The 14,853-nt window shown below is 42.5% G+C and overlaps 1 protein-coding gene across 4 annotated transcripts in view; it reads left to right on the forward strand.

Annotated features, from left to right (window-relative positions):
• Positions 1-14,853, forward strand: part of VWA2 (von Willebrand factor A domain containing 2) — a 73,954-nt gene that overhangs the window by 9,110 nt on the left and 49,991 nt on the right. For all 4 annotated transcript variants that reach the window (XM_054983096.1, XM_054983097.1, XM_054983095.1 and 1 more), the window contains exons 2-3: positions 9,537-9,596; positions 12,076-12,150. In XM_054983096.1, the coding sequence (XP_054839071.1) occupies positions 9,548-9,596; positions 12,076-12,150 (124 nt within the window). In that variant the 5' untranslated portion in view covers positions 9,537-9,547. The remainder of the gene's footprint in view (positions 1-9,536; positions 9,597-12,075; positions 12,151-14,853) is intronic.

The following is a 14,853-nucleotide window of genomic DNA, read 5'->3' on the forward strand; positions in this document are numbered from 1 at the left end:
AAGAAACAGAAATGGATCTAAAATGACTGATACAGCCTTGTTTAAAAGGTGCACAATGTGTGCGACCAAGATGACAAAGATGGACAGGCACTCCATCTGTTTAGGCTGCTTGGGAGATGGGCATAATGTACAGGTCTGTGAACACTGTAAAATTTTTACTTCCAAGGCTGAGGTTGAGAGAGCGGCCATACTGAAAGCCCTCCTATGGGAACAGGCTATGAAGGCTTCTGATATGCCCCCAAAGACACCCTTCCCTTCTACTTCCAAAGATGGAGATCGCTCCACAGGTACCTCTGTGCACTCGGAGACCAAGTCACCAGCTTGAATCCAACGATCCTCGAGCCAGTCTTTGACTTTGACTTCAGATCCAACTTGGAACCGTCGCTTTCATACGCTGGGGACTGAGTCTGACTCAGCATGCCCCATCAAAATCACCCCCGAAGTTGGAATCGGGTGCTGTGATTAAGAAAAAGAAGAAACGCTCTGAGCGATGAGGAGAGCACTTACTGGATTCTATGGGACCGGATTCAATGATTGCAAATCCAACAGACTTGGAACTGAAGGAGTTGGAACCAAGGAATGTGGAACCACCTCCTACGGAACCGAAGACAGCTTCTTCAGAGTTTTGCGAACCACCACCCAAGAAAGCAAAGAGGAAAACAAAACATACAGAACCGTTGGTTGAGCAAAGGGAGTCGGAACCAATATGGGATCGCCCCCAAACCCGGTCACTTTGCTCCTGTTCACTCTCATATTATTCCTCAGCAGAGGAGGGCGAATTACCTGAGTGATCCGATCCAGACAGATCATGGAGGATGAGGGAAGGAGATAGCCACAGCTACTATCCCCCCTACTCAACACTCCTGCTCCCATCAATCTTCCGAAACTAGATTAGACTTAGGTGACCTGTACAGAACATATTCCATCACATCAGGTTTTGATGCCTTTGAGCCGGCTCACAGTTCCAGGTCACCATACAACAGACCAGAGTCAGCATTCTCATATCAACTGTGGGATCTGGATCGAGAACAAAGTATCAGCCAAGCTTTGGAACAATCGCCTGATGAGACAGCTTTGGGAATGAGGCAACTCTCCCCTAATGAAGACTATCAACTGTATACAGAGCAGATGCACACTCACTTGAAATTGGCATGCACACTGGCATGCTCACTTGAAATTGAAGTGTTGGCTGTGAACACAAAACTAAAAGACAAAATACTGCAGCACCTTTATTCAGGCAACCCAACCAATGTGGCCTTTCCCATAATTGAAGGGTTTGTTGACTTACTCAACTCTATTTGTCAAAAATTGACACCACCCCACCCTACATCCAAAAAGGTTGAGGGACTATATAAAACCCGTGACGACATCTGTGCCTTCTTATTTAACCATCCTCCTCCATCATCTTTGGTAACAGAGAAGATGCATGCCAGACAGCGGCAAGGCACGCATGTGATCCCAGCTGATAAAGAGAGTAGAAAATTAGATTCCTTGGGAAAGAAACTATTCTTCTCTGCTGCCCTTAATGTAAAAATTGCCAAATACATGGCAATAATGGGAGCCTACCAAGTATTCTGATGGAATAGAATAATGACTTTCATTGACAAGTTGCCCGAGGACCACAAGGTATTGGCTAAGGTGATCCTGGATGAGGCCTTTAAGCTCTCAAAGCAACAGATCAATACAAGCTGACACTTCAGCCGGATCACTTGCATCTTCAGTAATACTGAGAAGGACGCCTGGCTTCTCCCCATTGAAAGAAGCCATGGCACTCCCCATCAAGACCAGGAGTAAAATTGGGGACCTTCCTTTTGAAGGATCCACCCTCTTTTCTTCCAAGACAGACAACTACCCATCGCAAAAGCAAAAGGATAGACAAACAGCCAGATCCTACAGGGTGCTACCACCTAAACAACAACCCACACAACGCTACCGCTACCGGTCCCAATACTAATATAGAGGATGGTCATACAGATATCATCCGTATCCTCCATATACACAATACAAGCAACCTCAGTCCCAGCAGGAACATTATCAGAGAAGAAGGTCCAACAATCACTCTCATCAAGGGCAGCAAAATCCTTGGACCAAGGATACTCAAGGACAACAAAAGTCCTTTTGACTAGTCGTGAAACAGCCAGTAGTTTTTGGCAACAGACTGGCTGCCTTTTACCCTGCTTGGGTTGATATTACGAATAACAGTTGGGTTCTGAAAATTGTTCAGTTTAGATATAAAGTTGAGTTTAAATCGTATCCACCCTTGAGCCTTCCTACTTTTTCACCTCGGTCATTTTCTGATAAGCTATTGGTCGAGATAACTGAATTGCAGAACAAGGGTGCTATACAAGAGGTGACCTCTAACAAGTCGAGATGGGGGGTTTACTCCAATATAGTCTTAGTGGAGAAAGAGGATGGAGCTGTCAGACCTATCCTTGATCTCAGGGGGCTGAATAAATTCATTAACACTAAGAAATTTAGAATGGTTACATTAAATATGGTATTGCAGCTGCTCCCATGTAATACGTGGTTTGCAGTGTTGGATCTAAAAGATGCTTATTTTCACATTATGATACACTCTGATCACAGAAAATTCTTACATTTTGTATGTAACAAGAGAATATTCCAGTATCAGGTTTTGCCATTTAGGATTTCCACAGCACCATGTGTTTTCACAAAGTGCTTGGCGGTAGTGATCACATTTCTCAGGAAACAAGGTTGTGCCAACTTCCCTTATCTGGATGACTGGCTCCTTATAGCGTCTTTAGAGGACCTGTTGAAAGAACAGGTAGAACTGGTGCTCGACACTTGCAGGAACCTAGGCCTCATAGTTAATTTAAAGAAATTTGCACTCACACCCGCTAGAACATTTTAATGTAACATTTTTATTGAATGTAATCCACCCTGAGCCTGCCTCTGCGGGGAGGGTGGAATAAAAATAGAAAACAAACAAACAAATAACCGCACATTTCATTGGGGCTATGTTGGACAGTACCATAAACAAGGAACTTCTGCCTCAGGAGAGGGCTAACAGGATTAAGGGGATAGTTAATCCAATCTTTCGTTGCAGATTTCAGTCAGCATTATTTATGCAAACACTTTGGGCCTCATGGCTTCCACCACTGTGGTGACACCCATGGCATGGTTACACATGCACAGATTGCAGCGGTGGTATTTATCCATACATAGTTTTGAATACAATAAACCTGAGAGCCATTACTCATTGCCCAGACGTATTATGAGGTCATTAGACTGGTGGAGGCATGACGACAACCTACTGAAAGGGGTGGAATTTGGCTCCTCATCAGTAGATGTAACATTATCTCTCTAACTTGGGATGGGGCGCCAGTTGTGGCTCACTTAATACACATGGGAAATGGTTGAATCAGGAGAGAAGTTTACACATTATTGTACTAGAACTCGGAGCTATTCGTTACGCTCTTATCACATTCACAGATATGGTTTGACAACAAAAGGTACTGATATTAACAGACAACAGTACAGCAATGTATTTTATGAACAGACAGGGTGGCACCACTTCCAGAAGATTGTGCGAAGAGGCCATACCTATCTGGGAGTGGGCAGTGCGAGAACAAATCATTCTACATGCAGTACACATCCCAGGTACCACAAATGTGGTAGCAGACAGGTTGAGCAGACTCCACTCGGATAATTATGAATGGTCCATTTCCATGAAATACCTGACACTGGTGTTTGGGAAACCCAGAGGTAGACTTGTTTGCTACGGAAAGCAACTGGAAGGCCCCACTTTACTGCTCCAGAGGAGGAGTAGGGACAGAATCCTTGGGCGATGCTTTTCAAATAGAGTGGAAAGACAACTTATTTTATGCTTTCCCTCCACTCCCTCTAGTTGCCAGAACTATAAGCAAGATACAACTGGCTAGACCCCACATAATACGGATAACGCAGTACTGGCCCAGACAGGTTTGGTTTCAGCATGTGATGACTGTCACAGGGGCTCACTAAATCAGTTCAGTTTGGAACCGGATCTACTGACACACAAAGGGGTATGGTACCACAATCTACCCAGACTGAAGCTTACAACATGACATATAAGGGGAAAGGAAGCCTGTCCACGAGGGTAGCAGAAGTGGTTCTCAGTGCAAGAAGAGAGAATACAAGGAAATGATATACATTCAAATGGAAACAGTTTAGTGAATGGGCACAAAACAAAAAGTTGAATCTCTTTGCCAACTTTCTGAGGTTCTGGAGTTTTTGTTGTCCCCCAAAGATAATGGACTTTTGAACTCTTCCATGAAAGTTTACCTAGCTGCTATCTCCACCTTCCATCCTAAGATTGATGGGAAGACAGTGTTTTCTCATAGTCTAGCTAAGTCATTTTTAAAAGGTTTACAGAATTTGTTCCCTCCTGTGAGGGAGATAGTTCCCCAATGGTCCTTACAATTGGTACTAGCAGAGCTCACAACATCTCTGTTTGAGCCTTTAGCCACTTGTGATCTGAAATTTCTTTCATACAAAGTGGCAATCCTGGTAACCATTACCTCCACTAGATGTTTGAGGGAAATAACGGCTTTGAGGTCTGATTCCTCCATTTTTAAAAATTTATCAGGGGAAAGTAGAGTTGAGACCAGATAACAAATTCAGACCCAAAGTATCGAACCAGTTCCATCTGTCAAAGAACATTGTGCTTCCTGTATTTTTTCCTGAACCGTCTAATAACTCTGAAGGAATCCTACACTCCTTAGATGTGCGTAGAGCAATATTGTTTTATTTGAACCATACATTAACATTGAGAAAAGAAAAACTGTTGTTTGTATGTTATGCTGGCCCTAGGAAGGGAAAGAGGACTACAGCACAATCTTGAGCCAGATGGGTTAAGTTGACAATTAGGACTTGTTACACAATGGCTAACTTACCATGTCCTCTGGAAGTGAATGCACATTCCACCAGGTCCCAAGCATCTTTGGCTGCCTTCCTGAGAGGCATTCAATTGCAAGACATTTGCAGTGCTGCAACATGATAGTCTGCAGAGAGTTTCATCAAGCATTATGCCCTGGACCTAATGGAGAGAAGGGAGTCAGAAGTGGGATAAGCTATCCTTCACTCTTTGTTTTGATGAGAGGCACACCCACCACCAAGGTAAGGAGCTTGTTAGTCTCCCATGTGGGACTGCACAGAAGGCGGACAATGAAAACAGAGTTGCACGAACCGTAACTGCTGTTCATTGATGCCTTCTGTGCAGGCACACATACCCTCCCTCCTACCTCGCTGTGCTGTTCAGTACTTACCTGTGGACCGGCAGCTAGGAGGAACTGAGGGGAGAGGGCACTGTCTCCCAGTATCGTTAGGCGTGAAAAGCTGCGCATGCGCACTGGAGAGACAAACGTCCCCTAGCAGACTAAAGCTTGAAAAACCTACCAATCGGCAGGTCTGCATACACACAGTGCCCATGTGTGCCTGCACAGCAGGCATCAACGAACAGGAGTTACAGTAAGTGCAACTCTGTTTTCTCTGGCCTGAAATGGAAGGTGGGGGGAAGGGTTAATTGTGGTTGGTAAGCAAGATTAAGCTTTCTCAAAGGCACTTGGCAGTCTGAAGAGGCAGAAATGCCATGTCGAATGTACAATTTGAGAGGATAAGACTCCAGGCCCTCCTGATAGCTTGGGAAAGAGCTGTACCAAATACGGATATGTTCAGGCTAAAAAATGGCACTAAAGCTTGTTCTTTCATTGTTCTAGTTCTGCAAGCATCCTGGCTGAATAAACTTGAGCTTGATGCATTGAGTTCTCATCTGGACTGCCATCCAGATACAGGCTGTGCTCAGACCGCTGTTATCTGCCAGCAGAACAGGAGCAGTAGCTGCTCCTGCTAGCAGGAACTGATCAGCAAGGAGGCACCAGTCACAGACTTTAATATATCCCCTCCCTACATTCTAAGCTAAAGCTTACAGTGGCTCAAGCCTGATACTTAAAACTCTGATGGTAGTGAAGGAATGTGTACATACTGTATTGTATGAGAGTCTCAGATGACGATTCTCAGAGCAGCCTTGAGTATAGGTTTCCTGACAATGGTTTCCTTGCTCAGTTTAAACAGTTTGTGTTACAGTAAACTTGGCAGTGCCCAGCTAAATGGGAGCTTCATCTGTGTTTGTTCAAAAATGCCACTGCTATTCAAAGCAGAATTAGAAGATTCGTGCTTAAAAAGAAGCTGATACATGGTAAAACTTCATATTTCATAATCCCTTTTACCAAAAATGGTTATTATTTTGATTTGGCTAATGGATTGGTATTTGTGTTAAATGATTGTATTATACATTGTCTTCATTGGTAGGTCGTTCATAATAGTTTAATTGATGTTTTAGATATTTATGATCTGATAGGTAATTTTTAGCTTTATTGATCATATGAATTAATGACTTTGTTTATCCAAATTATTATATCTGTACTTTACAGGTTAAATTAAAATTTTAAAAATTAAAAACAAAGCTGATACATGACTTACAACAAGAAAATGGATGTCTTTGAAATTGTGGAATATATACAAGCAAATAGCTTTTTACTCTTTTGGTAGTCAGACTTTAACCTAACGCTGCAGTCAAATACTTTGCATGTTCCTCTTAGGAACTGCAAAACAGATGCTTGCTGTGTTTTAATCCAGAGACCCAAAATGTTTCTAAATAAATATCTCAATTAAAAAGTCAAATTGGAGTTCTGGCTCAGGATTTCAATCCAATATTTTGGGTTGGATCTAGCCAGCTTGTGAGCCCTGAACCTCTTGTGTGAGGCATCATTTTCTTCACCATTCTCCATTACTGGAGGAAGGTATCCTGAAACAGGTTACACTTCCTACTCTCTCAGCAGGCAGCACTTTTGCAGTGCTTTCACATCCAGCTAGGAAGGGAGCCCCAATCCATGCCCTACCTTGCTGCACACTGGATGAACTTCCACAGCTCTCTGCAAATGAGAGAGAGAGAGAGAGAGAGGAGGCATTTCAGGCTAACCAAAGATGTCAAAACACTCCAAAAAGTCTTCAGGTGTGATGGTTCTCCACCCTGGTGCCTTTTCAGCACAAACCATGAGGATGTTTTGTCACAGCCAGGAGAGCTCAGCTCCCAAAATGACCTCTTCCAGGTCAGGTCAAACTTAGACAAACTCTGCCAAAAATATTTAAGAAATCCTCAGCCTTCGTGGCCAGTGCCACCTTGGATATCATGCAATTTCTGAAAGATCCCTTACAGCCAATATCATAATTCACCACAATCTATGGCTAAATCTGTAAAGTGGATTGCCTATCCAAAAAAGAGAGAAATCTTGAGGGAAACATATATAGACAAAAACAATCACAAGATCTCTCTCCTGGACAAGAGAATATCCAAAAGGCCAGGATTCCTCTCCGACGAGACAGTTCTGCTGACTTGATTAACCTCGTGTGATTGCTAGGACTCATGGTTTCCAGCATCAATATAGTGCAAGGGGCCATTCACACCTGCTGCAGTGGGCTCCTTCTTCCTCACCAGAACAGCATCCAGCAGTGGAGCCACAGCCAAATTCCCCTCCAAAAGGGTTATGCATACTATTTCTATGATGGGCACAAAGGACTACTTCATAAAAGAAATTTCCTCCCCCACCCCCCAGGTTCAAGACAACCACAGAGACCAACCTGTATGGCTAAGAAGCCCAGTGTCACTATTAAATGGCATGTGGAACCATTCCAAGCAAGGTACAGCAAAAGTTGGTTGGAGTTTCAGAGCCATCAGACTGGTGCACCTAGCCTTTCAGTTCTGGATAAAGGGACCTCATCAGCTAGTCTTCTAGCTGATGAGGTCAGCTAGAAGACTAACTTCCCATTACCTGCATAAGGAAGTCCATCTCCTCCTTCACTGAGAAGTTTCCCTACAAGTCCAACACCTTCAAGTTACCTGTAACTTAAAAGATCTCTTTGCCTCTCCAGGCAATCACAAGATACCCAGTTTTCTCTCCAAGTTCCAAGACCAAGGGAACAGTAGAGGAGGATGTGCTCACAGCTTGTGGCCTCAAAGACTGTTATACACATTCCCACCGATACCCCTGACAACTGGGAACATTAACTAGGATTCACAGGGGAGGGGGCAGTTTTTATTTCCCTACATTGGCAGGACAACTGTGTTTCTAGGACTTGCTCATAGTGTCAACAAGACCTCCCTGGATCATCCCTCCAGCTCATGACTTCCTTCTTCAGGGCCCTCTCCAAATCCCTAACTCCGGCTCTACCTGGCAAATGAAAAGCAGGCCCTGGAAACAGCATGGATCTCCCTCAAGAGGCAATAGCAGTCATGTTGGCATCCCAAAAAATTCAACCAAGGGCATCTGTGAAGCAACATAAAAAGCATTCAGTAGGTGATGTTGCAGGAAAAAAATCTCATCACCTGGAATCAGGGAGGTGCTCTATTTCTTCCATGAAAGCCTCTTCCAGAGATTTTGCCACTACACTCTTAGGTGACAAATGGCATCCCTGTCTCAATACAGAGAACAAGGGGACTCTTACATCACAAGTTCATATCCAACAATTCTTGAGATGGGCCACTCTCCTAAACCCTCCCCTCCCCCATGGGGAGGCCACCACATCAGCAAGATATGACTTAGAGTGTTCTGTTCTCGGTAGGTGAAAGTTACGCCCCTTCCAAAGGGACAATGTCTCCTTCACTGCAACTTCCCTGGAAACAAAGGTATATTAGCCTAGTCCACTTCCACAAGGTGGATCACAGCCCATTGTCATTGTCTTCATCATGATAATCTTTGTCATGGAGGTTTTATTTATTTTAAAATGTGGTTTTAAATGTATGTTTTAATTTGTTAACTGCCTTCGTGGCCCTTATGAGGGCAGAAAGGTGGGATATAAATATTATTAAATAAATAAATAAACTTCTTAGCCAAGGACATCTAGCAATTACTGATTCCAAAGGGAGTCACAGTGTGCGCCAACAGGGCATCCTCCTCCTCAGCTGTGTTTTTCCACCCATGTTTCTATTGAAGTGATAGTACAAGGCAGCAACCTGGACATCAGCCTCCACTTTCATAAGGGGCTATAAGTCAAACACTTACAGGTCTGCAGATGCAGCCTTCAGCAAGAGAGGAATCTAGCTGGTGGTCCCCAAGTAATTCCACTCACACTTGGTACTCTACCCACCCACTTGAAGCTTGGCAAGTATGAACTGGGGCTTACCCACTAGCCAGATGTAGAGCCACTGCAAAAACATTTGCCTGTGGAGTATGAGGTGTAACTCATTCCAGAATATCTTCCTTCCCATTGATGAGGAAAAACCTTATAGAAAGTCCAATATTTTGTTCTCTCTTCTTGCCCCTCTTCAGTTTCAGTGGAGTAATACCAAAGTTTTACTTTGATCTTAAATTAAAAACCTGAATCCTCAGTAAAGGTATGTTAAGCTACTGTAAATAGATACATTCTTCCACCTTGAATGCTTTAAGAGGTCAAGATATGCATTTTTATTAATTATTTTTTTGCAGAAAGATATTTATTTAGAGCTTTTCCAATAATGTTTCCCTTTTTCTTTCCCCCAGTCTCCTCAACCATGAGCCTCTTGTTGTTTGACTCAATTTGCATTTTTCTGATTTCCCAAGGTAAAGCTTTACTTATAATTGTTAAATACCAGAGGGTGAATGTTTAGTGGCCATAGATTGCAGAATTATGTAATACAATGCAGGAGGGGCATGCCATGATACCTGTCAGACAAGGAATAAGGCAATACCCTTATTGCCAGTTTGGTGTAGTGGTTAAGAGTGCGAGACTCTAATCTGGAGAACCGGGTTTGATTCCTCACTCCTCCACTTGAAGCCTGCTGGGTGACCTTGGGCTAGTCACAGCTCTCTGGAACTCTCCTCACAGGGTGTTTTGTTGAGGGGATAATAATAACACACTTTGTAAACCGTTCTGAGTGGGTGTTAACTCATCCTGAAGGGCGCTATATAAATCAAATGTTGTTGTTGTTGTTGTTGTTATTACCCACATGGGCATAAATCTGGATGCCACTTGTACATTCCTCTTTTCCATAGATACCTGACCAAGCACTATGCCATGCTAGTCATCATGAATCGGATGTTGGCTGAGGTGCACCAAGCCATTCTATTAGGACACCCTAATCAAAATGACACCCTTCTAAACCCACTGATATGAACTCTATTTAGGGTTACTGTTAGTTGTTAGTGCTTACATTATACCACAATTCCAGCACAGTGGGGTGGATGACTTCGTCATCCTGTTTTCTCATTCTTCTCACTTTGAATTATACAACATACCTTCAACCCTTTCTCCTGCTGTGTTACGGCCGTGAGAATCTGACAGAACACGAGATGCCAACATGGCTCAAGAAAAATATGTCACAGTCTGAGACAGCATCAAACCCTGGCCGAATCCACACTACTGTTGTTCTTGCGGCAGTTTTTCACTTCTGCAGCGCCATTCCTTCATCTGTTCACATGCATCGTCTCCAAAGCCATCATTAATTCGCCATGGCGTCGCCACAGCCCATTGCACTTTCGCCGCGGGTTATCTTTTGATGAATAACTGCCCTCCGTTGAATTCCGAGCCTCTCTTGACCCGCCTCCCAATTAAGGAGTAATTCTCCGCCTTTGTCCCCACCCCTTTTTTAAAAAAATAAGAGTACCGTGTTGATATGGCGACATCTCATCATATTAATCTCATTTTTAAAAAGCCGGCAGACCTCAAATATCAGAGGAACAATTTCATATGTTAATTCAATTTATATATTGGGGGGGGCATCCACATGATACTGAAATCATGGCTCATGTTACGCCCCGACACGGACTGTGCCGACAAGTTAGGCACAGATTTCAATTTTCCAAAGACAAAATGAAGCTCTGCTGTGGGATGCTGCTGTAGGTGATCGTGACTGCTCACCCATTCCCGGATGATTTCAACCAGCATGCAGGCTGTGATGTTCCGAGCACTCATCGTAAGTGTCTCGGGTGATTTTTTAAAATATATTATCTTAATGGTGTCGTCGTACCATTGAACCAGGATGCTTACTCGTCGATATAGCGTCAATTTGTCCTTTTTTTAAAAAAAAAAAACCGCGGAGCCGTTCGGGGTTTTTCCCGCCCCTTTACTCGTCTTTTTGAAAGGGGATGTGATCAACGGATTGCGCAGGAGAAGCGCTATTCAAAGAGTGATGTGGACAAACAAGCGAAGAATGCGCAATAACAGATGGAGCAATCATTGCACAAGAAAAGCGGGAGCTAAGGTAGTGTGGAATCGGCCCCTGTAATGAATAATCACTAAAGAATTTGCTAAAGCTTTCTACTAATCCTAGGGGAAACAACCAAAGTTTTAAAACCTTGACAAAATACATTTGAACTGCTGGGGGAAAACACAGAAGGGATTTTATAGAGATGTGATACAGAGTAAGACATGTTTCAGTTCCATTTCATCCACTAATATTATTGACTATAGCAAGATATTTTTTTACTTTGGAAGCTCTGCAATTGCTGGTATTCTGTTGTAACTGTATGCCTTATACATAATTAAATTGTGAGCTTCTGCTGTTAGGTAGATCCAGGGGAGTTAGCCATGTTAGTCTGTAGTTGCAAAATAGTAAAGAGTCCAGTAGCACCTTTTAGATTAACCAACTTTATTGTAGCATAAGCTTTCGAGAATTACAGACGATGAAGAGAGCTGTAGTTCTCGAAAGCTTATGCTACAATAAAGTTGGTTAGTCTTAAAGGGCCTTCTGGACTCTTTACTATGTTGCTGTTAGGTTTAGGATGCTATTTTGTCGTACCTGTTTGTATGCTCATTTAAATTGAAACTTTTTTTAAAAAGGAAACAAACCATCCTATTCCAATCCAAATTGTGACATCTCTTGTTTTTCATTTGGTGTTTTCTAACAATCATCTAATACAACAGTGCTTTGGAGGTTATTATTTATTCCTTGCCATTGGTGTGAGTAGCACTTACTATTATAAGGATAACATAGACAGATTCTTGCTCCTGAGGAAATTATATTCTAAAATAAATAATGGTTTTCTTAGAATACTTTTGTGGCAATTGACTGAAAATGTTGAAAACAATTTGATCCTGCAGCATTTGTGTCATGGAGCATACAAGAATTACACATCAGGCAGGAAATGGTGGAGAAAATTTCAGCAGCTGGCCAGTGTAAGTTTTTTTTCCTTGTGCTAAAAATAGTTCCAATGCCTTTCCCCCCCTGCCTGCAGATTGGCATGAGAGACACTCACGCCAATCTGCAGGCCTATATTTTCAGTTCCCCCCTCCACTCTTTTCTTAAATCACCTGTTGTTGGTTCTATCACATAAGTGAAGTCTGGGTTTTAATTAGAACTTGATCTGTCTCTTCCAACACTCAGGGTCTTTGCTATGTAATAATACAGGAAGACGTTAAATATAGGTCTGTTCATGAATCCTGCACAGGTATGCCATATTTTAGGCAATCCACTACTTTGTTTTCTAAGTAGTTGCACGCATCATTACGTTTTGATATGGCCCACGAGTTACTGCAGTGAGTGAACACCATAATGTGGTGGTAAATTCTAAGTAGAATGGAGGCAAACAGTAGAATGCATTTCCTGTGGGAAAAAAAACAAAAACTGGCATCTAATGACTGTCTCTGTCTACTGGAACAATAGTATTTTCAATCCTTTAGCCATTTCTTGCCTGTGCAGATCTAACAAGACCTTGACATCCTTTTTGCCTGGAAAGGTGAATTTTTCTGCTTGCGATATCTCAAATACAGGTCAACAAAAAAGGATGCTCACCCTGTGTGAATTTGAAAACATTCCAAGGATTCTGGTTGTTTGAAGGGGGGGGTCAAGCAAATGGGACAGTGTGTCAGTAAAAGCTCAGAATCCATCTCCCTCAGATGGATTCTGTCAGTTGTAGCTCCAGTATTATCATTTGTTGCTGAAACATCTTCTAGGTCAAATACGGGATGCGATGAACTGTCAATGAGAAGAGTGAACAAAGTTACTGCACACTTCTTGGTATTACTCAAAGGAGTACTTCCAAAGTTTCAATCCCATTTAATCTGTTAGAAAAATTCTGATTTTAATCTCTGCTAACTAGACAGAAATCCAAGCCTAAAGGGGCAACGATACGCAGCCTTGGAAGATAATGTGAAAGATACTCAAGAAATAAAAAAAGTAATTTATGATTGCATTATTAAAAATTCCCATTTATCATTCTCTGCTTTATCATTTATCAAATCTGCTTCTAGATTTTTGAAATGTGACATTTTTGCACGTCACAATTAGAATATAATTATTTAGCTCCATTTGTATTCAATTTTCCCCTCCCAAGGACTTGAGTTACAGTTTAAGTAAAAAAATACAATACAAACAAAATGCCCTATAATATATGCTATATAGTAATCAATGTGTGCCTATTAAAAAATCCATCCTAAGCAGAGCTCCACCCTCTAAGCCTATTAACTTCAGTGGACTTAGAAAAGTGTAACTCTGCTTAAGGGCCAAGCTACACATGACGAATGACACTTGAACGGCAAGTGTATTTCTCCCTGTTCACTTGCCCTCCACTCAATCCACTTGCCGTTCAAGTGTCATTCGTCATGTGTAGCTTGGCCCTGAGATGGTTCTGTAAATATTTTGCCAGTCTTGTGGGCAGTCAAGTCCCCCACTTTTAAAAGTGTTGCTGTAGAGTCTGGGGTATGAGGACTTTTCTTGATGACTTTGTAGTATGATCTTGGAAGAAGTGGAGGTTGAGCTCTGCAGTGCTTAAGGGGGATATTATGGCAGGAGCTTTCTTGGCTCTATTTATTTATTTTAAACATTTCTGTGCTGCCTCTCCACCCAAATCAGGGTTCCCAAGATGGTAAATATTAAAACATTTTGGCATTAAAACAATGTTTAAAGTACAAATACTATATATAAAACATTTAAAATAATTAAATAAAACATATAAACACCCAAACAGGGAAGAGGGCTAATAAGAGTTAGTGAGGGAATGCCAAAGAAAACAACAAAGTCCACACCTGCTTGCAGAAGACAGCAGTAGAGAGAGAAAGATTAATCCCCCTGGGGAGGGAATTCCAGAGTTTCTTGATCAAGAAGGCATTTTCTCAGGTTGCTGCCCATCTAGCATCAGATGGAGAGGAGTTCTCGATTTGGAGCCTCTGAGGATGACCAGAATGGTTGAGTTGGTTCATATGGGAGTAGGCAGCCCTAAAGGTATACTTGGCCTCAAACCATATAGGGGTTTAAAGGCTAATAACCAACACCTTGAATTGGACCCAGAAGCAAATTGGAAGCCAGTATAGATGGAACAAGACTGGGATGATAAGGTCCCTACAACTTGAGTTAACATTCTGGCCAAAGCATTCTGTAAACTATGGTTTCTGGACAGTCTCCATGGCCACCTCACAAGGAGCACATTGGTAGAAGTCTAATCTGCATGTTACCAGGGCATGTACCACATTGACAAGACCGCCCCCCCATCACAAAGGGATGTAGCTGATGAAAGGCACCTCTGGCCACCGTTGCCACCTGTTTATCTAACCAGAGGCCCAGGTCCAGCATCTCCCCCCAAGCTATAAACCTGCTCCTTTGAGGGGAGTGCAACCTCATCCATAACAGGAGATCTACCAATTCCTGGGTTAAACATTTTCCCCACCAGTAGTACCTCCATTTTGTAAGGACTGAGTATCAGTTTGTCAGCCCTCATCAGTCCTAAAACTGCCTCCAGGTACTTGTTCACAGTTTCTATAGCCTTTCAGGGATCTGCTGGGAGTGCAAGATACTTTAACTTTAACTTTAATTGAATTTTTATACTGCCCATCTCCCGAAGGACTCAGGGTGGTGTACAGCCAAAATAAAACATACAAATATCA

This window comes from Eublepharis macularius, chromosome 6, assembly GCF_028583425.1.
Source record: "Eublepharis macularius isolate TG4126 chromosome 6, MPM_Emac_v1.0, whole genome shotgun sequence".
Taxonomy (NCBI): domain Eukaryota; kingdom Metazoa; phylum Chordata; class Lepidosauria; order Squamata; family Eublepharidae; genus Eublepharis; species Eublepharis macularius.